The sequence below is a fragment of the Saimiri boliviensis genome, chromosome X (genome assembly GCF_048565385.1).
Source record: "Saimiri boliviensis isolate mSaiBol1 chromosome X, mSaiBol1.pri, whole genome shotgun sequence".
In the NCBI taxonomy this organism is placed as follows: Eukaryota; Metazoa; Chordata; class Mammalia; order Primates; family Cebidae; genus Saimiri; species Saimiri boliviensis.
Window position 1 is genome coordinate 28,004,743 of NC_133470.1, and position 22,503 is coordinate 28,027,245.

Genomic DNA, 22,503 nt, shown 5'->3' on the forward strand with positions numbered 1-22,503 from the left:
AATGCTATATGCTGTGAAATAAAGGGAAAAAATAGAAATATATTTTAAATGCTTATATGATAAAGACACTTTGGAAGACTAAGAAATTAAGAATTGCTACTCATAGGGCAATGAGGATATGGGGGGGTTGGGAGTCTTTTCACTGTTTTTCTAGATTATAGTTTTTTAATCATATGAATGTATTACCTATTTAAAAGGCAAATAAGTTAAAAACAAAGTACTGCAGTCCAATCAACACTTTTTTGTAACATAACTGCGTGCTTTATTGAGATACACAGTAAAGCAGTACTATAATACAATAGTAAGGCATATATTTGGTGAAGTCTGATATGTTGTGAAAATGCAGTAAGACTGAAGTTTAAAAAAATAATTAGTAAATGTTACAGTGTTGGTGTTAAAACACAATATATAATGATACTCAAGTAAGAACTCAGTACCTGAAAACAATGACAAAACATGCCATGTGATGTTTATGCTTCAGTTACATTGATTATGATTTACTGTTTAATACTTGGTGGTTATAAAGAACACAACACGAAATAATGTCCAAATTATGCTTAAAATGCAGCAATAAAGCTCTCAATTTTTATTCAAATATTATGACAGACTCACTCCAGAACTAATGTCTAAAAGAAAAAACAAAAAGATTAAAACAAAATTATGCACTCTATTTACCTCTGATTTTAGAATGAAACTTAAACTTCTTAGTAGGATGTAAAGTAACCCCTTGTTTTAAATCGTAGTTTAAAAATCCTTGGGCAAAGAAAGGGTCCAGTGTTACACAAAAGAAAAAATGCAAGAGAAAAACCAAATCTTCATGTAATTTGTTACCTTAGAGCTTTGGGTTTTCTTTTGAAAATTAAAAGGAAGAAGAAAATGGAGAAAAATGTTCACGCAATAGACAAGTGGTGAAGCTATGAACTCAGGTGTGCACAATTATCAGGAACACCCCAAAACCAAAGTGAGGTAGAAATAGCATGAGAAGCCGTGTTTGATGTTAATTATTATTAATAAAATAATGGACAAAACCCACTCTCCAAAAGTTAATTACACTTGATGTCAGAGGTAACAGATTTGCAAAATTATAGGTCACACGGTGATTTCTACTGAATGAATGATTTAAAAATCAAAGAGGAAGAAAATGGCATGAAAGAGTAAAGCTTTTTCCTACCAGTCCTTAGCTTTTCCTCTTGAGCTTTTCTCCTCTTTTTGAACAATTTTTGTTTGTTTATATATTTATCCTGTCTAATCTACCAAGAAGGGTTTGGAGTAGCTTTTACTTTTCTAACATTTGAATCGATTTGCCTTCTTACAAAACTGTGTGGAATTACTTGCAGAGAAATGCAAAGGAGGGAAACACAGTTCATGGGCTTCTGGGTTGATACTTGTCCGTATTACAAATGTGATGTCTTACAACTTTTCCCGAAGTTTATTTTAAATTATGTCTTGCAGCATTTAAAAACTCATCAGGATGGGAAAATAAATCAGAAAACAAAAACAAAAACCCAGCAACAAAAACAAAACCATCCACTTCCTTTTGCCTGTGAGAAGAGGGCATCATAATTTAGTTGTAAGTGTAGAGAACTTTATGTGTTATGAACAATCATCCAATCCTTCACTTCAATAGTGGCCTGCTCCTTCACAGGGATGGGCTGGGAATCCATAGCCCTCCAGCCCTATCATCATCCTACTAGTGCTTGGGAGTTAAAAATACCTTCTGATGCTCAGAAGGTCAGAATACCTTGTGATTTCCACTGAAGCATCATTAAAACTAAATCGTGGCATTGCCAGCTGCAGGAAGCTGAATAGATCAACCAACAGATTACTCTGATAGAATAAGTCCTGGATACTCATTCACATGTTCCTTTTAAAAAAATTCATTGCTCCAGTTGTCAGTGGAAAGTTTAAAATGAGAAACATCTGTGCCGTAGTTTCCTCCTGGCTTCAGGCTCCAGGGAAAATCCATTCTAGACCAAGCAGGTAAGCCTGGATGACTAGAAGCAATTTGTATTAGGAAGTGATAGGAACATTAAAAAATGGAAAAAGTCTATAGAAATTCATACCGATCTATATAACTATAGTATTGATATACTTATAGACATATAGATACATAAAATGAAAACTCACAGCCAGCCCCATTCAGTTGACAATTCCCAAATGGGCAGTGTGAAGTAGTCATTTGGTGGTGTTAGAGGAAGTCCTATCTTTGATATGCAAAAAAAGAAAAAGCCATGAATTTCATATGGATATCACGCCAAAAGGATGCAAAACAATGCGCTGCCTCAAAGGGGTGTGTGTGTGTGTGTGTGTGTGTGTGTGTGTGTGTGTTAGGGGTTTTTATAAACAACTTTTTTATAAAGCACACTTTAGTTTACAATCTTTCTTTATAACTGTTACAAATTTTTAAACAACCCAAAATGCGTTCCATATAAAGAAATGGCAAGTTATTTAGCTATCAAGATTTTACATGTAGTTTTCTTATAACTTTTTTGTACAATTGCATAGACGTGTAAAACCTGCCATTGTTAACAAAACAATAAGACTTAGAAACTACTGAAATCTACAGTATAGTACCACTACCCTTCACAAAAATATAGATTTATTTCTTGTAAACTCTTACTGTCTAATCCTCTTTGTTGTATGAATATTATAAAAACCATGCGGGAATCAGGACTTGTAAAACATTTATTCTGCTCCTTCTTCATCTGTCATGACTGATACTAAGGACTCCATCGCTCTTCCCAAGTCATCCGCCATGTGGAAAAGGCTTCCTACATTGTGTCCTGGAAAACAAAGAGAAAGAAAGACTTTACAAAAGCTGCAGACAGCATCTCTCTGCTTCTTTGGCATTTGGGAAATAATTTCCCATTTCTGGGTGAAGACAACACAAAAGCTGCATCGAAGGTATACACAACAAGGTTTGATTTTCACCAGTTTCCAGGAAGAAGCAAAGCCTTGTTAATGAAGCCATTACACATTGTTAGTATCAGCTTAATGTTGGATCAGGCTACTGGTGTTTAAACGGAAAAATGTCAAGCTACACTCACGTTCCCAATGTAAATATATATCAAAAGAATTCCACAGATAAGCACAAGATTTCTCTCAGAACAGGAATATTCCATGACGGGATACATCTTTTCCACCTTGGCTATGAGTGATTACTTACACTCTACTTGTACTAACAAACCACCATCACCCCCTCCATCACCCTCACAACTACCACTACCATCACCACCATTATCACTAATGTCACCACCACCATCACCATTATCACTGCCACCATCACCACCACATGAAATGTTCATTTCAAAGCTGTTTCAAGTGGTTGGCTTGCTTCTGAGGCTGTGGTGGAGGTGGCTATTTTCTCTCTGCTTTTACTTGGGTTGAAAATTAAACTCTTAAATTGACCTTTTGATGCACTGTTGACATTTGAATTAGGAAACCTCAGTAAAAATTACTTTCCATTCCAAGTTATTCTGCAGCCTAATTATAATGTGACCCACATGTATTGTATGCATTTGGGTGCTCTGTTAATTCATCTGAGATCTCCTCCTAAATTAGGGTTAACTATCAGAATAGCCTTTTAGTAATAATGCAGTATGACCTAGCAGGCATCTCCCAGAATGGAGAAAAAAAGAACAGCACAATATGCCTGGGTACTTTGCAGCAAAATTCAGATTTGGAGTAAGATAATCTGAGACATACTTCATGGCTTGCCTTTTCATCTATGTTCCATATTTTTATATGGCTAATTTTAATTATTGCACATTGGTAAATCCTTCCACTATTCAAGTACTGCCTTTGGAACTGAAATGCTTTTCTAGGCGATTACTACTTTGCCATGTATCAACTTTACAAATTCCCATAATAATTATTAAAATCCCAATAAAAAAGACTAGGGAGAGTATTCTGTTACAATATTTATTTCAAGAGAGATATCTTCTCTACAAAATATGGGAGGTTCTGAAGAGCATTCATGGGCAGGCACTTAAACAGTGATGGCACCAGGTCACCTTAAGACTTGCTAAAAGTTTAATGTCATTCATGCATTTCTATTAAGCTGCCCAAGTTTGTATAGCTTTTTGAGCTTTATTAGTACAAATACTTTCATTGAGAATTAATTATATTTTAGAAAATCACTTTGGATTTGGTTGAGACTGCAAATATAAAAACTTGTAACAAAGCATATGCACTATTCATAAAGTGGGCCAATTGTTTGGCAGCCCTCAGTGAAGAACTGAAATCATTTTTGGCTTTCTGTGCCATAGAAACCACATGAAGACACAGCGGGGCCTTTGCTGTTCCTTGGAGCTCAGAGGACAAATATAACTGCTGCTACCAAGTTGGAGGGCTTCCCTCGTATCTATTTTTGACTGTCCAGCATCCCTGGGAAATCTGCATAATTATTCATGCATAAATTGAAAACAGATGGACAAAGTGCAAATTTTTATTTACTAGCAATCTTGACAGTTATCAACAAAATCAGTAAAACGAAAGCCCAAGACCTTTACAACCTGATACCTGAATGTAGTTCAAACTATTTCTCATGACCCACATGTGACTATATATAGTTCACCTAGTAGCTAGAACATGTATTAGAAAACATAAAAAAGGGGGGAAAACTCATTTTTCTTGTCAGCTTATTGATAATCAAAAAGTGTCTTTTTAGGCTGTTTTCTAGGGGGATGTAGATGGCAATTCAACATGTGATAAGTAAATGCATTTATAGATTATATAGCCAAGTGGTGCTTCTATTCCTTGAAATGGTGTTCAATTACTACCTGGAAGGCAAATTGAGCCTCTCAAGAGGCATAAGTTCTAGGGGTATCTGCTATGTAAAAATTAGCCAGGGAAAAGAGGGGTTCATTATTCTTAATGTGCCATGCTCACTCCCACAAAACGCTGGGTGGCCTTTAACGGTTTAAATGGTTGCATTTTCACAAATGACCTTGTGGCCCTCTTTGTGCTATAAAAATGAAGAACTTTCAGAGTCACCTCATCATCTACATTACGCGTTTGGTTACTTCCTTTACAAATACCTGCTCTACCAGAATAATAATTCTAATTTTTTCATGGAGTTTTTCATTAGATCCAGAAAAAAGAAGTCGATCTCTTTGACAAAATACTGCCCCAAAGAATCATACTTTAATCCATTGGGGTGGGGGGTAAGACTGCACTGGGACATGAATATAGAAAGTAGATTTGTATTCTAGTTCTATTATCCATGTGTGTAAGGCAGAGCATTAGTGAGGTTATTAATTTTACCTGACAGATTTTTCTAAAGTCAAAATTATAATCCCATACTATAAAGTATGAGAGGTACTGAAAAGCAGCCAGGACTCAGGCATTTGCAATCACCTTCAGGCACAAGGTGACAGAAAACGATGTCTACAGAAAGTATTAATTTAATCAATTCTTAAGCAAGGATTATTGAACACAAAGGCACTATGCCTTGAACATTAGGGCAGTTGTATGTTTTTCCAAGTTGGTGCTAACTGCAACACATTTAGTCTCACATGCCACCAATGCCTGAGGGAATTGTTTTCCACAGCAATTGGAATTGAGACTTTCTGGCAACAATCCAAGACCTCAATAGCAATCTGGTGCTATTTTTTAAAAATACAATTCTCAAATAAATTGTTCACATTCAATTGGCCAAAGCAAAGCCAGAATACTACAGTGAAATTTGCTTGTCTTTTCTTCTCTATAATTTCTGGGAAAAAAAAATATCCTCTACTGTACATTTGGGGTATTTTCATAGCATTAAAAGAGTCATTATTGTTTTGATTCTTTGGCTTCTGGAATCTTATCATCTGACTACAATACACCTCAGGTAGTCATGTCTGCAAATGCCTATACGACTTCAATTACATATGCTAGCCTTTTCTAAAATTCATTTGTCAGTGAAACATGTTTAAGATGGTCAAAATTATGGAGCAATTTTCTACAAAGAGTTGTTAAAATAAATAAGTTTTAAGGGGCACTTACCATAAGAATGAACCCAAGAAGTCTCACATACGAAGTACATGAACCAGGCAAATCGTCAGGAGCATTCAATGCTTCACCAAGTCAGGTTTCCTCAATTTCTCCTCCCAGCCTACCATTCCCTCCCTGGGACCCCACCGCCAAAGCCTTGGAAGGAAGCACTGGCACAGACACACTGAAGGATCATTACATTGATTAGATTTGTATGGCACGATGTCGGCAGAGTTTTCATTATGACTCCTATGTTTAAATGAATCAGTGGCCACTATAGTCCATTCTGTTGCTAAGGAATCCAGAATCTTCTCATATAAGAAGGACTCTCCACCCATCCAACCTGTCTCCCAGAACACTGCCATCCCATGCAAGAGCTTTCCTTCTCTCCTCCTTCAGAGTAAACTCTTGGTAAAGACAATCTTGTTTACTTGGGCTGTCAGTCAACATTTTGTCATCCAATAGTCACTTAATTAGGTAATTCGACAGTCAGACAATATTCTTGGTGGAATAGGAGTAGGAAGCATCTTTCACTGGAAAACCTCAAATCACATTCAGTGATAATGCTGCACCCTATCCCTTTCAACCCATAAATAGGCATTAAAAAAACACTCTCAAGACTCCAATATTTAATATTTTAAATCTAATTTGTTATTGTTCTGTGTGGCTTCAAATACCAAATAAAAAAGATCATCTTTTGAAGGGTAAGCTCAGATGATGTAAGCCTTTTGAATGAGAGTTAAGAGTGTGGGTCTGGAGCCAGGCTGCCTGGATCCAAATCCTGGCTCTGTCACCTGGGACACACTGCTTACTCTCTCATTAACTCAGTCTCCTTATCTGTAAAACGGGGTTAATAAGAGTACCTACCTCATAGGTTTGTCATGAAGATGACATAATGAAAAAGATGGCAAGTGCTGAGAACAATGCTTGGCACACAGTAAGTGCTCAAAAAATGTTCGCTAAAATGGGAAAGAGCGCAGGAATCAAGAAAAAAGGAAACAAAAGCAAAATGAAGTCATCCCAGAAGAATAAAAACCAAGGGCGCTGGCAGAAAATGCTAAGGTCCTGGAAGTGGAAGAAAGCTTTATGACTCATCAGTTATGTTCAAGGCTAAATTTATTCTGAAGATTTTGTTTGTGTTGCAAATGGCAACAGATGATGAACTGCAGGATTCCAACCTAGGGGACTACAAAGGATTGCCATTTTAAAGAGATTCTTGCTCCTCCAACCCCAGTCTTGTCGTCATGGTGATGACAACTGCAATGAACATTTGAGGAATGTTCCTCATGAGCTGCAAGTGGAGAGGTGATTACCATCCTTACATGATAACACAATGTGTAATACACACATGCGCGTGCACGCACACAATTCTTACACAAACGCCAAACATAAAAAGCAGGATGAGACAGACAGAAGCCATGGCCGTGAGCCTGAATCTCACTAACCTCTCTCATTGGCTTTCCAGGGGTATTTCTTCCTTTAATAATAGAGAGAGGAAGAGGCAGAGATATCAGAAAGGGAAAAAAATGCATAAATATACAGTTTCATTCCAATTTGCTTTTTTTTTTTTTTTTTTTTTTTTTAACCAAACAAATGTTGAGATGACCATTTATTCTCTACTGGAAAAAAAACAAAAACAAAAACAAAAACAGAAAAAACCCAAAAGACACATCTAGTCAAATAACCTTTACATACACTTAAAATCAGTGTAAACAGATAACATGATCCAGAAGACATCATTTGTAGAATCCAGAGAGTCCACGCATTGAACTGGATGAAAACTGGCACAGAATATAAATCTGACAAATTGGGCATTTTTTTCAAAAACAACTCAAACTTAATGTTAAAAAAATCTCAGAGTCTCTTCACTCTTGACTTGACAATCAGCACATTGAAACATAAACGGTAGTTGACTTTGGGTGCCCAAAGTCTACACATCAAATGCAAAGTAGAACCCAACATAAAGGCTGGACTCCATCATCTTGGGAGAATTTGTTCTATCTGATAGAAGCTGAGCATGTCTGTGATGAAACTGGAGGCATTTGAGAAAACAGAACAGATGAGGGGAAGAGGTAAGTCCCACTAATGGGCAAGCCACAGAGCCAGATCCAAGAATGAGCTTTCAACTTCCTCCTCATAATTCAGCAAATATCAGGAGCCTTGAGAGGCAATGGCTAAAGACCCATTGGCTTTGTTTCATAGGTTCCTACATATGGATGCATTTATTTGTATTTCAAAAGTAGATTCTAATGAGAAAGTATTATATGGTAATAGTCATAATTAGACAAGTAGGGATCTCTGACCATACTATTTCAATAGCATGTCTTGGGCACGCAATTTCCTTTGTCTTCAAGATCTTCAAATTGAAATCTTGGTTTTCAAACTGTTTTAACTATAGTAATGGGACATCTCCTACAACAGTCTTATATGGAATTCCAGTATTTGGTGCAGTTCAAAGCAGAGGTGTGAGAGAGCCTGTACAACATCTCCCTTTCCCCTCCACCCGTGATTCTCAGTAGCTCCAAGAAGACTAAAACTCCCTGAAACAATCTGAGAACAAGTAGTCTGTAATGAAGAAGTATGGAGCTACAATACCAGCAGAAACCTTTCAAAACTCAAGTTTTGGGTTCAAAACCTCTAGTATACATTTAAAGATTTTCTAAGTTTTTCTTCCCTTCCTTTCTCCTTCTTTCCCTTCTTTTCTTCCTTCACGACCCAGCGTTTTCTTAGAAGTATCAAATGTTCAGCTTGACCACATAAGGGCCAGGTATTTATGATGCTCCTCAAGCCAGGAAAAAAAGGGAGAAACGGGTACTGGCTCCTCAGCTGTGGGTGTCACTAGTGGGAGACCCATACCAAATTATGGGAAAGGGAGAGGAACATCATTCTGTCCTTGATGGCTCAAATCTCAGTATGAATGACCCCTTCTTTTTGATTCCTTTAGCAAGGTTTAAAAAAATATCTTTATGTTTCATAATTAATACTGTCTGGTAGCAGAGTTAATTCTCTTCCCTTCAAGACTGTAAGCCTCTTGAGGATGGGGTCCACATGTTGCTTATCCACCTCTCTATCCCCAATGCCTTGTACTGTACATAGACACTATAGGTATTTGATAAATACTGAGTGAAGTGAATTGGTAAAATGGTCGTTGGGTCATGACCAAGAGTCCTTCTGTGTTATAAGTAACTTGCCCTTCACTGGCACTCTTTAGTTTGGATACCAAAGGTGGTAACTTGTTTTGGCATGTAACTCTGGTCTACTTTGAGAACTTCAGATCTTTAGGAAGGACTGTTTCATTAGAAAGCTATGTGATTTAGAATGCAATTATGATTATTATTTCAGAACGTAATTATTCTTAGAATGCTTAATGTTATATATCTTTAGTGAGTCTACACCAAGTCATATTCAGAACTCAGTATCAACTGATTATTGCTTAATATGTAGCAGGAAATGACTTGTGTTATGTTTCAGGTCCTTCTTTAGAAACCATATTTTATGAAAATAGACCTCCCAGAGCCGAGCTAAGTCTAATCTCTTGTAAAATCTTCCCTCATCACTTGGGTCCCAATGTACTCATTAACACATTAGAAAAGGAAGGTCCTTTTTTTTCCACTTAAGAAAAACTTAAAAACAAATGATATTTTCTACCGTATAAGGACTAGTTCTATGCTGACAAAACAGAGGCTAGTTGGTTACAACATTTTTAAAAGTTCTTGACCAATAAAGTTTCAGATAAAAGTTTGATTTTATAAATATATTTTTTTGGAAACGAAATTCCTCAACCCTTCAGTTACAGCGTCCATCTGGCAGTGTGATGTGTTGTCAGGAAATGGATCAAGACAAAAGGGAAGTGTGTTGGGGCAGTCCTAAATCTAAATAAAGGGCTTGGTCAGGTCCAGAGAAGTCCAATTTCCTCGGGCAGTATAAACTTGACATATTGATTGTAATTCATTATTTTAGCGTTGGAATTGCAGGACAGTACTGTTTCTGGGTGCTTTTAGCCTCTTTTATCTTAATTCACTGTTTAAAATAGTTAAGGAAGAATGAGTCCCTTTTTAGGATTTCTGATACTTTACAAGTCAAAAAATTCAAATGGCCACATTTGCAGGTTCTTTGGTGAACATGAATATAAAGGTATAAATCAATTCAATTTCAGCTCAGCAATCTTGTTGACTCATGTAATGAATCAGAATGGACAACAAAATAGTGGCGTAAAGCAGCGATTAGCAAATTTTCCCCATAAAAGGCCAGATAGTAAATATTTTAGGCTTTGCAAGCTCACAGTCTCTGTAGCAACTATTCAACACTGCTGCAACTTCTCTACCCTGGTACTGAGAAAGCAACTATAGGCAACATGTAAATGAATGGGTGTGGCTATGTTCCAATAAAACTTTATTTATAAAAACAGGTAGGGGGCCAGCCTTGGCATATGGGCTGTATGTAGTTTGCTAGTCCTGGATTAAAGGAATAACTGCTCAAATCCTTTGTGGAAGTATACAGGAAACAGCACGGTGCCTGAAAAAGAGTGCACAATACTTCTGCCTTTGTTCTTTAGGTTGCTCTTCCATAAAAGAACCACAGAATAAGATTTTAATTTTAAAAGATGGCAGGTTTTACAAAGCTGTTGGGTTGGTAATTTAGGGATATTTGATAGAATGTATAAGGGCTTATTTGAAAGAGAATGGGAGGAAAAAGAGAATGGCACGGGCTGGTGGGGATAAAAATAATGTGGCACAGGTCAGCAGGCAAGAGATTGTGCAGGCAGAAATAATAGCATTGCCAACTGCTTTCTGGATTGTCTTACTGCACTAAGAGCTTATCTTGGCTCTGATTATTCATTAATCTATATAAAGTGGCACCACATTTTACAGAGCCTAATACCATCCTACTAAATAGGAGAGCATTTCTTTCATCAATGCACATATGTATAAAAATACCTTTGTTAGTCTGCTAAATGATCAGAGACTTGGACAAATAACCTAATGGGGATATTTTAAAAATTACATTTGTTTATTCTACCCATATAGTTTTCCTATAGAATGGCAGAGATTTAGAAAGTAACTTGTAGTAAAGTAGATAACAACTTCTTACACTAGAATTCAACTTCTATAAATATACTTACAGGAAGAGATTAAAGATAAATAGATTAGACAGAAATTGGCCAATACTCAGTGTTTATATATATACACTGAGCCACTCAAATCTCCCAAGTGTTTGTGAACTATATCTAGAGGTCAACCAGAAAGATACAATCACAAAGCTAAATGTGCACACATTCATATCTTGAATATGCTGCTGCTTATATTGCCTATTATGCAGGATAGTGTTGACCATCAGTTTATCACTAAGCATTCAAGTCCTTTATTAATTTTGGTAACAGTTTAGCAAAGCCATTAAGATTAGAAGCCCAACTTAACTTGCTGAACAGCCATAAACAAGGCACTTAACTTCTCTGGGCTTCCAGGTACTCTTTGTGAAAATAAAAGATAAAGGTTAGCTGACACCGTCAGGTCCAATTCTGTGGCAAGGACCAACAGAAAAGTTGTAAATTTGAGGTACACAATAGCTTACCTATCTATATACTTTATATTTATGAAAAGCATACGTTTCTTAAAACAGCTTTTCCTCTGTGGGCAATTATCTAGCAGGGTTAAGTAAACCATGAGGTGGTATTTAATAGCACATTTCCACTAAATGTCAGACCTCTGGCTCTCACATCTGTTTTGAGTTACTCAAACAGCTGTCCAAAACAGCTGTAGCATCCATGAACTTTGTTTTGTTTGTAACACAACAATGAGAACATGGATGGTAGCATTAGAATAAAACTATGAAGTTCTCTGAGACATTAGCCATGTCTTGGCAGAAATTTTCAGGGCAAAAATCTCAAAATCTAAATATTTTTGAAAGATAATTCAACTAGGCAAGAAAAACTGAGATTGGATAGATCAGTATTTTTAAACCACTGGTTCAGAAAATCCATTTAGTGGGTTGCAACCAGCATTTTGTTTTTAAATAAATAAAAGAGAAAAATAGCATGCATTAGATGTAGTATGGAAGACATCACTTGAAACTTTTGTTTCTGACCTTTGTATGCATATGCGACTGTAAACATGTATGTACATATGGTGGGTGTATATATACATGTATGTACATAAACACATATAATTTACTTTATATCTTTACCCTAGTTTATGATGTAAAATGTGTCTCTGATATGGATAACGGTCAAAACAGAGTCAAAAGTGAGTGTCCTGGATGTCAAAAGTGTTAAGAGCTTTCAAGGCTCTTCCATTTGAAAGACTCTGTAATCCTGAGATGTTAAGTTTCTCAAGAATGTCTGCTTAATATCAGCCGAACACATCTACCAACTGTTAAGACATTCCTACCAGACTTGACTCTGTGTGTGTGTGTGTGTGTGTGTGTGTGTGTGTGTGTATGTATGTGTGTTCCCACCAAACTTGACTATATGTGTGTATATATACACACATATATGCCATTTTTCAAATTATAAAAAAAGCTTTTAGTTGGAAATACAGTGTCCAAAAAACACTAGTGCATCAATAAGTAGCCTCATTTTTACAATAATGAAACTTTTTGTCCACTTGAATTTGGGGAGAAAAAGGCTTGTAAGAAGGCTTAATTTAGCTGAAAGTAGCAAAACATGAGGAAATGCCAAGGTCACAGTATTAAAGAATGATGGATCAGATCTTCCAATATCTTAGCGACTCTCCTATGTTTTTAGTTTAATTGTTTTTTTTTTTTTTTTTTTTTTTTTTTTTTTAGAATGTGAATTAATTTTCTCAGGCCACTAGGGTACCAATGAGTAAGTAGAAACTTAATTAATGGAATTGGTATCGGACAAGACCTCCTTAGCCCACGTTTGAGAACGTAAATCAGCACTTAAGGCCTGTAATTCTTCCTTAAGCACTAAGTGAGTAAACACTATCCAGGTGGCCTGAATTGAATTTCCTGAGTTTCCCATATAAGGAAATCAGCATCAGATATGCTAACTGCCAAATATCGTATCAGAGGAGGTATATTTCTAGTATTCCAGGAAGCTTCTTCTATACCCATGTGGTATCTAGCTTTAAGGAGTCTAAAAGCAGTAGGCAGAGAGACAGTGCAAAGGGTTTCACCTTACAGCTAATTTGGGTGGACCAGAGACGCAGGTACAAAAAGTCTAGGAAGTCAAGGCTGCCTATGAGAAAGCAGAGCCATGAGCTTTGCTGTAGCTTCTTTTCTGTGAACCTCTTGTTTAGATGTGGAAGAAATGCCCAGGGTGCCAACAGGGCAGCCACCAACTTTCCACAGAGCAAGTAAACAAGCCACCAGTCTGAGGCCAGGATCATACAGTAATCAATTATTGTATTGCAATTGGAATTTCTTTGGAATTCTGTATCCCCAATTGGCCATGAGCACCTCGAAGGCAAGGAACTTGTCATTTCTTCCATCCGTAGTACCTCCACTGGTACATAGTAGGTGTTAGTAAAAGTGGGCAGGACAAAGTAACGAGGAGAAAGGTGGAAGCATTTGATTCTGTCAAGCCTGTGTATGGTCTCCTTATTATGAATTATGACATCTAGAAGGAGGAGATACCTAAGACAGTCAGAATGGGGATGCGGGTGGTGGTGGGGGATGTGGAGGTGGGTGGAAGACAGATAAGACTTTTATCTGTTAAAATCAACACATCAGAGGCGCTCAGCAGTGGAAAGATGGCTGGTGCAGACATTTAAAATTAGCTTCCCCTGACGGTTCCTTAGCAACGCTGTACCAGAACATTATTGCTTTTAATGTGCACTGCACAACGTTTACTTGCAGATCAAATAGCTAGGAAATGGCTATTGTTAACTGACACTGAACAAAAAGATAGGAAAAGCACACTACTCAATACACCCTCCTCATTGCCCTTATGGAGAGGAACAAACAGCCCAGATTTCCTGCTGCCCGTCCCTCCCAGGCTGCCCATTAGAGGTGCCAATCACTGGTGACAAAGCCTTGTGTTTTATCCCTTTTGTTTCTCTAGGCTTTCCTGCTATTTGATCACAGGTGACTGCCACCATCCTTTTTATTCATTGAAGGAAGGCGAGACAGTGACTTTGTTTTATGTGAGGGCAATAAACCAAATAAATGCCCCCAGAACCAAAGAGTAGCAGCAGATCAAGCAAGACATCTGAAGCTCATGAAAGCCAGTGGGAAAATTCTGTGGGGTAAAACGCTGCTTTTGTATGGGGGCAAAATACACAAGGCCAAAGTGATGAAGAAAAAGAAAAATATTAATGTCTTTCTTTGCTAAGCCTATATTCCATCTACTGAAGTAAAAAATACTAACAAACTACCCTATGAAGATTTAATTGTCCCTATATTTAAATGGTGGAGATATAATTTTTAAATATAAAGGGCATCAGATTGCAAGTAAGAGATCACCACCACCACCACCGATCACTAGGCATGTTCTAGGCCTTGCTGTAGCATGTAGCAACCATATGTCCCTGGCAAAGGCACCATCAGGGCATTAATTTCCTCATCTGTAAAAGTCGCATAATAATTGCACTTCAGTAAAAGGCATCTCATAATTAACTCTTCGGACTTCTGTGTGAAGCATGTAAAACACCTGAAGACAAATAGAAGATAGTATTCTTATTTCTGGAAACGTGTTGACTTCACAGGTATTTGAATTCAGAATACTCCAAACCAGAAATTCACACTTAAAAATCAAATCTTTCCACCATGGACCCAAATTTCCATTCTGATATCATGTGTTGGCTTCCATATGGAAAATACACACACCAGTTGGGTATGGAAGCTAGTGTCCTGATCCCAGCAAATCTGAGTCCTGTCTAGGTACTGGAGCTTACCTCTTGAACTAGGGAAGGAGTTGTTGAGTTGCTCCATCACCTCCTCTAACCCTGTGCTTGAGTCCTGGGGAGGACTGAGAAGATCTTCCTCACCTTAACAAAAAACAAAAACAACAGAAAATTACATTTTTACAAAACAGAGAGAGATTAGAGAAAAGGGCCATAATTATATTTTTAACACCATTATAAATTCATTTTACTGGCTCATAAATAAACCCCTCGAGCTTAATAATGAGGAAATAATTCTTTAAAGGGAAGAAGAATTCCACACTGTAGTTTATATCATTATCCTTGAAGGGAAAAAAACCCTATCTTTTTAAAAGTTGACTAGAAGAATTACTTGCAATATGTCCCGCATGTAGAAATGATAAATACATGAGATAATGAATACTCTAAATACCCTGACTTGATAATTGTGCATTCTGTGCATGCAACAAAATATCACGTGTACCCCATAAATATGTACAAATATTATACATCAATAAAAATTTGAGAGCAGCCTGAGCAACACAGTGAGACCCGGACTCTATTTTTAAAAAAATACTAAAAATAAACAAATTAAAAAGAATGAAAAACAAAAGTCAATTGATAAAGGTAAAATTGACAAACTCTCTTTTGTGCCCCATTAACAAATGTGAAACTTTGTTGTATGTAATAAAATAATTACTGCACACTTTCAGTGCTGTCTCAACACAAAAGAATAAGAATCTTACATTTTGCATTCACTTCATGAAAGTAAGAAGGGAGTCAAGACACTGAAGATTTTTTCACTCTTTTGACATTTAACCACAAACATAAACAAAACTCAAGTACTTTTAAACTCCAATGTAACAGAATTAAAAATAGTGTGTGTCCTATATAGGTAATGAAATATGAATATTCTAAAAACTGTAGATATGGCATATACTGGGATGTTATGTTCTTTTCTTTTTTGTTACTTGAGACTACTTTATCATAATTATCTTTTGGGTTTTATAAAGAAGAAATTTTAAAATTGTGACAATTTGTTTATGTGAGAAGAGTGATGATATGGAAGCAAAGACACCTAGGGATGGATGATCTTCACTGGGAATGGAAATCCCCCTGTAGGTTTTGTGCATCTGGGTCTCTATTGTTTATTCATGTGTTAAAGAAATACACTTCAAACAGCATTTGCAAGTAAAAGGGTAATTTCTTAGGCGCAAACAAAATGAAACATTAAAGGTCTTTTGCAACTAATTTTTCATCATACACAAATATGCCAATAGTGAAAATAACTGCTATTCAAGCTCTGTTTGTTCTGCACATTGTCACTTCCATCTAAAACAAGACCTTGCTTTAGCAAGTCAACAATAATGAACTTGCTTAGGGATAACCTCAGGTGTACATCTGACTTGGAAATGCTTTGGAAGCCAGTGACTAAATGACTTAAATATGCTTGTCATTTCCTTTGGTCTGTGCCACTTGGATTTTCATCTATGATTATAATCCTGCGTTTATTCTTGGTTTTTATCCTTGTTTTTTATAGCACAAGCGAAAAGAATCATTGCCAATGCTAACCATTAAGACACAATCATATTCTAGGTGGATGTGAGGCTGCATATTATTATTAGAATGGAGGGATAAGAACTTAAGGTAGATAAAAAGTCTCAGACTACATGAGTCTCCTGGTAATGTACCACAGGAAAGCTCTTTGCAACATTAAGGAAATGGGTGCTGAACAATTAAGATCACAAAGCAGAAAAGGAAGAGTTACAAACTCTCTCTTCTGTTCCTCTCTCTCTTCCTCCCCTCTCACACACATGCACTATTTGCTTAAGTTTATGCCTTAGAAACAGAAGTGAAATTCAGTATCTTTAGTTTCTTTTTTCTGGCAGTTTAAAACTACCATTATCTGGTGAAGATGAAATGAATGAAATACTACCAAGATGAACAAGATCCTGACAACTGCAGGGCTGATTACATCTCTGTGTTCTATTACTGATGCAAATTTTTGCTGAATTGGGAAACATGAGGCATTTTTAATGGCAGTAAGTCCACTTTAGTGACAGTATGCCTTACAGAATAAATCGGAGCCAAGAGAGATGCTCATGAACATCGATGTTAATATTTCTGACAGTTTAATTACATCATATTGGAGCTCTAGGAACTCAATTGTACTCTGTTAAAATTCAAGTACAGTTCAATGAAGTGATTGGCATTCCTGTTCCTGAATTATTTCAAAGATCAAATTATAAGGTATAAACCTAATGATGTCAGCCAAGTTCATCTTCACAGATAAACCCTCTGTGAGCCTCTGAGTGTCTAAGTATAATACAAATGTAAAATTGGCTTATTTGCTTTAATGGAAAACTTTTTTAAAAATATTTTTTAAAATTATGCTTTAAGTTCTGGGGTATATGTGCAGAATGTGCAGGTTTGTTACATAGGTATACACGTGCCATGGTGGTTTGCTGCATCTATCACCCTGTCATCTACATTAGATATTTCTCTTAATGCTCTCCCTCCCCTAGCCCCCCACCCCCTGACAGGCCCCAGTGAGTGACGTTCCCCTCCTGTGTCCATGTGTTCTCATTGTTCAACTCCAACTTATGAGTGAGAGCATGCAGTGTTTGGTTTTCTGTTTTTGTGTTGGTCTGCTGGGATTGATGGTTTCCAGCTTCATCCATGTCCCTGAAAAGGACATGAGCTCATCCTTTTTGATGGCTGCAACTTTGAGTCAATTAAACCTTTTTCCTTTATAAATTATCCAGTCTCAGGTAGTATCTCTATAGCAGTGTGAAAATGGATTAATACACCTATTATGTTGTAGCTACATAGTGTGTGATTAGACCAACCATAAATATTATATCTGGCTGGTTTGATGCCCACAATAGGGTTATCAGTCAGCTGTTGCTACATAACAAATAATCACAAAATTCTCACATTGTGTATTTCTCAATCATGCATCTGCTGTTTGGCTGGACTTTTGCTGGCACTCAGCTGGACTTGACAAGTTGTGGTCTGGGTTCAGTCTGTTCCACATGTCTTTCATCCTTCTTGGGCCAGCAAGCTACCTGGGCCATGTGCTTCTTGTGGCACATAAGCACAAGAGAGCAAGACCTACCATTCAGACATTCTATGCCTCTGCTTTTGTCGTACCTGCTTATATTCCATTTTCCAAAGCAGGTCATATCAAATTCCCAGGCCAGAGAAGTACTGTTTTTCCAACTCTTGTTCACTCTACTTTATTTACATAGAACTTCTTGCTGTGCTTGAGCAAGCCAATCACACTCCCCTCTCAGGGTCTTTGCATTTGCTGATCCTCTGTCTGGAGCACTTTTCACTAAAATACGTGTACAGCTCACACCCTCAGTTCTTAAAGTTTTTGCTCAACTGCACCTCATCAATGAGGACTTCCAAGACTCCACTTTCTGATGACTCTTTCTCATTGTCCCTTGCTAGCTCTCTCCTCAGAGTGTTTATCTCACCACTCAACATACCTATATAGTTTACTTATTTACTTGTTAAGCCTGTGTGCCTCCAAAAGAACGAGAGTTTCATGGAGAGAGTGGGGGTGGGGTTTGTTTGTTTAATCCATGTTCAGTTAATTTTTATATAAGGGATAAGGAAAGGATTCAGTTTCAGCTTTCTGTGTGTGGCTAGCCAGTTTTCCCAACACCATTTATTAAATATGGAATCCTTTGCCCACTGCTTGTTTTTGTCAGGTTTGTCTGAGATGAGATGGTTGCAGATGTGTGGCATTATTTCTGAGGCCTCTGTTCTGTTCCGTTGGTCTGTATCTCTGTTTACAGCTGTATCTACAGTGAACAATATGCCAGGCACTGTTTAGTCATTTGAATATTTTATTCAAATATTAAAATCTAACTATGCCAGGCACTGTTCAAATGACTGAACAGTGCCTGGCATATAGAGTTAGATTTTAAATAAATATTTGAATAAAATAATCTTACTGTTTTAAAACTTTTGTGGTTTAAGGCATAATATTCCATGGTATATATGTGCCACATTTTCTTTATCCAGTCCATCATTGATGGGAATTTGGGTTGTTTCCAAGTCTGCTATTGTGAACAGTGCCGCAATAAACATACATGTGTGCATCTGTCTTTATAACAGAATGATTTATAATCCTTTGGGTCTATACCCAGTAATGAGATTGATGGGTCATATGGCATTTCTGGTTCTAGAGCCTTGAGGAATAGCCACACTGTCTTCCACAACAGTTGAACTAATTTACACACCCACCAACAGTGTAAAAGCGTTCCTATTTCTCCACGTCCTCTCCAGCATCTGTTGTCTCCTGATTTTTTAATGATCGCCATTCTAACTGGTGTGAGATGGTATCTCATTGTGGTTTTGATTTGCATTACTCTAATGACCAGTGATGATGAGCTTTTTTTCATATGTTTGTTGGCTGCATACATGTCTCCTTTTGAGAAGTGTATGTTCATATCCTTCACCCACTTTTTGTTGGGGTTGTTTCCACTTATTCAACAAGAAAATATTTACTGAGTTCCAACTGCACACTAGAGACTTGCACAGCCCTTATCCCTACCTCACTGATTCAATGCCTGCTCAAATAGCATACTGCTAGTGTTTCAGGGATTCTAAACTTAGTTGATGGCAATTCTTTAACATTTAAACTTGATTGTACTCTAAGGTGATTTCCATAAACACGCATAAATAATAGATGTTGGTATGGATGTGGTAAAAACAGAACACTTTTACACTGCTGGTGGGAATGTAAACTAGTACGATCACTATGGAAAACACTATGGAGACTCCTTAAAGAACTAAAAGTCGAACTACCATTTGATCCAGCAGTGCCACTACTGGATATATACCCAAAGGAAAGGAAGTCATTATGTGAAAAATACACTTGCATATGCATGATTATAGCAGCATAGTTCAAAACTGCAGACATATGGAACCAGCTTAAATGCCTATCAACCAACGAGTGGATAAAGAAAATGCAAATACTACTCAGCCATAAAAAGGAACAAAATAATGACATTCACAGCAACCTGGTTGGAGGTGTGGAGACCAGTATTCTAAGTGAAGTAACTCAGGAACAGAAAACCAAATATTGTATGTTTTCACTTGTAAGTGGGAGCTAAGCTATGAGGATGCAAAGGCATAAGAATAATACAATGGGCTTTGGGAACTTGTGGGGAAGGGTGGAAAGGGGGTGAAGGATAAAAGACTACACGTTGGGTACAGGGTACACTGCTTGGGTGATGTGTGCCTCAAAGTGTCAGAAATCACCACTGAAGAAATTATACATGTAACGAAATATCACCTGTTCCCTGAAAACTATTGAAATAATAAAAAGAAAAATAATGTTTCTGGGATTATTAGCTATTTAGTCTTCCTGGCTTGTCTAAATGTGGTCCAAATAAATCACTGAAACATTTTTCAAATAAGAAAAGACATAGTCGAAGTTAAATAGTACCATGATATAGCATAATATGATAATCTCCTTTAATCACTGCTAAAGTGAAGAAAAAATAAGTAGGATGACTCAATTTAATCTGAGAAAAAAGAAGAGGAATGCTTTGCCATGGCAAGATATTCTTCAGTCTTCTGAAACATAACGATGGTTTCAGATCCCTTTCTTGAAGGGATATCCCATCTGACTCACTTCCCTTTCTTTGATTCAAATGGTTCTATTTGCTTAAAAAGTGATTGTAGCCAGAACCTATGCAGCCTATGCAGAATAGACACAATAATCACTCCTGTGATTTTGTCTGAATCTAAACAAATTATTTTCTCTTTTATAGAAAAGGAGTTGTGTACAAGAAATTATTTTTTTCTTATAAAGGGGGCTGTGTGTGTGAGCAAGTATGCCCATCAACAATTTTCTTTGAATTTTAACCTATTTCCAACTTGATGTGTATTTCCTGCCTTTCCCCAGTTTTTTTTTTTTTAAGAAGAAAAAGTACAATGATTTATCCAATACACCAATATTTGGCTTCAATTAATTTTTTCCCTTATGATATAGAACAGATGCTTTCAATTTCACACATAAATTCTGGGTGTAACATCTTTAATATATTATGGTGTACAGTATTGTTGCTGATAATTAGCTGATCAGTTGTGAATGGTCATGAAAGATACTGAAACTAGTAGCTAAATTTCTGAAACGTGTGGGCTTTTCCATGTGTACACAAGAATGTATTGTTCTGATTTCCGAAATATTAACTCAACAAGCACTTTACTGATTGTTTTTGTTGCACAGGGTGTCCTCATGTAGTAATGACAATGAGCAAGACTTACATCCTGTCCTTAAGGAGCTTAAGTTCTAGGGAGTTGTAGGCAGAATAAAGTACTAGTAACTGTCTGAAAACATGGCTGGGCATGGTGGCTTATGCCTGTAATCCCAGCACTTTGGGAGGAAGAGGCAGGTTAATTATTGAGGTCAAGAGTTCAAGAACAGCTTGGCCAACATGGGGAAACTGCATCTCTACTAAAACTACAGGAAAATTAGGCAGGCATCGTGGTGGGCCTGTAATCCTGCCTACTGGGGAGGCTTAGGCAGGAGAATCGCTTGAACCTGGGAGGTGGAGGTTGCAGTGAGCCAAGATTGTGCCAGCAACCCAGCCTGGGCAATAAAGTAAAACTCTGTCTCATACAAAAGAACAAACAAACAAACAAACAAAAAACCAGAACGATATAATGCATGATTAAGTTCCAAAAGAAAACCGAGTGAAAAGAAAGGATGCTGTATTTCATGTTAAGAACATAATGAACTCAAGGCCAAAGAGAACATTTATTTATTCTGTTGTCAAACAGAAGCCATAAAATGCTTAGGGAGGGGAATAATATAATTTGAATGGCAGAAGAGGAATTGGAAGTGTCTGTAAGATAGCTTGGAAAGGAAGAGACCAAAGACAGAGAAACCAGTTAGGAAAGTATTCATATTGTTTGTTCCAGTAATACATGATGAAGGCTAAATTTGGGCAGAAGTAGCTGATTTGAAGACTTCTGCTCTTTGTTATAAGTACCCTAACAGACTGACCTTGGTGACTGGATTGATGGTGGTGGACCATGGCTAAAGAAGGCAGGTAAGGGAAGAAGGTGTAGAATATGACTTTGTGTAGATTGGGAAATTGGAAGAGATGTTTCAAAGGTTGTTCATGATTTCAGATTTGGCTGTATTTCTATTTATAATTTTATCCAGAAGATGCTCAGGTGGGAGGTCTGGGCTATAAATCTTAAGAGTTGTCAATGTAGTGGAAGTCAAGAATGGAAGGAGTGCCCAGGGAGAGTGAAGAAGAGTGAAGGGGATGGAGAGAGAATCTTGAGGAAAACCTTGATGTGATGTATTAAGGATACTGCCTTACCTATGTGGTAATCTGGCATAAAACATTTAACCTGAACCCAGTCACTTGGATACAAGCGGGGGACATTCTATGAAACACCTAGCCTGACCTCTTCAATATATCAATGTCATGAAAGATTTAAAGAGGCTGGGAAAGTGCTCCAGCTTAAAGGAGACTATAGAGACATAACAAAATGCAAAGCATGCACCTTCATTGGATCCTGAATGAAAAAAAATAGCTATAAAGAATATTAATTTTGGCCTCATAAAATGAGTTAGGGAGGATTCCCTCTTTTTGTAATGTTTGGAAGAGTTTCGGAAGAAATGGTACCAGCTCCTCTTTGTACCTCTGGTAGAATTTGACTGTGAACC

General features: G+C 37.1%; 1 protein-coding gene across 16 annotated transcripts in view; it reads right to left on the minus strand.

Annotated features, from left to right (window-relative positions):
• Positions 1–225: 225 nt before the first annotated feature.
• The window catches only part of DMD (dystrophin), a 2,654,855-nt gene continuing 2,632,577 nt past the window's right edge, over positions 226–22,503 (minus strand). For 7 of the 16 annotated variants that reach the window (XM_074391461.1, XM_074391462.1, XM_074391459.1 and 4 more), the window contains 2 exons: positions 14,832–14,924; positions 229–2,783 (listed from right to left, as the gene is read on the minus strand). In XM_074391461.1, the coding sequence (XP_074247562.1) occupies positions 2,686–2,783; positions 14,832–14,924 (191 nt within the window). In that variant the 3' untranslated portion in view covers positions 229–2,685. Of the gene's footprint in view, positions 2,784–7,421; positions 7,454–14,831; positions 14,925–22,503 lie in introns of all 16 variants that reach the window. The other 9 variants (XM_074391463.1, XM_074391457.1, XM_074391465.1 and 6 more) reach the window with 3 other exon arrangements.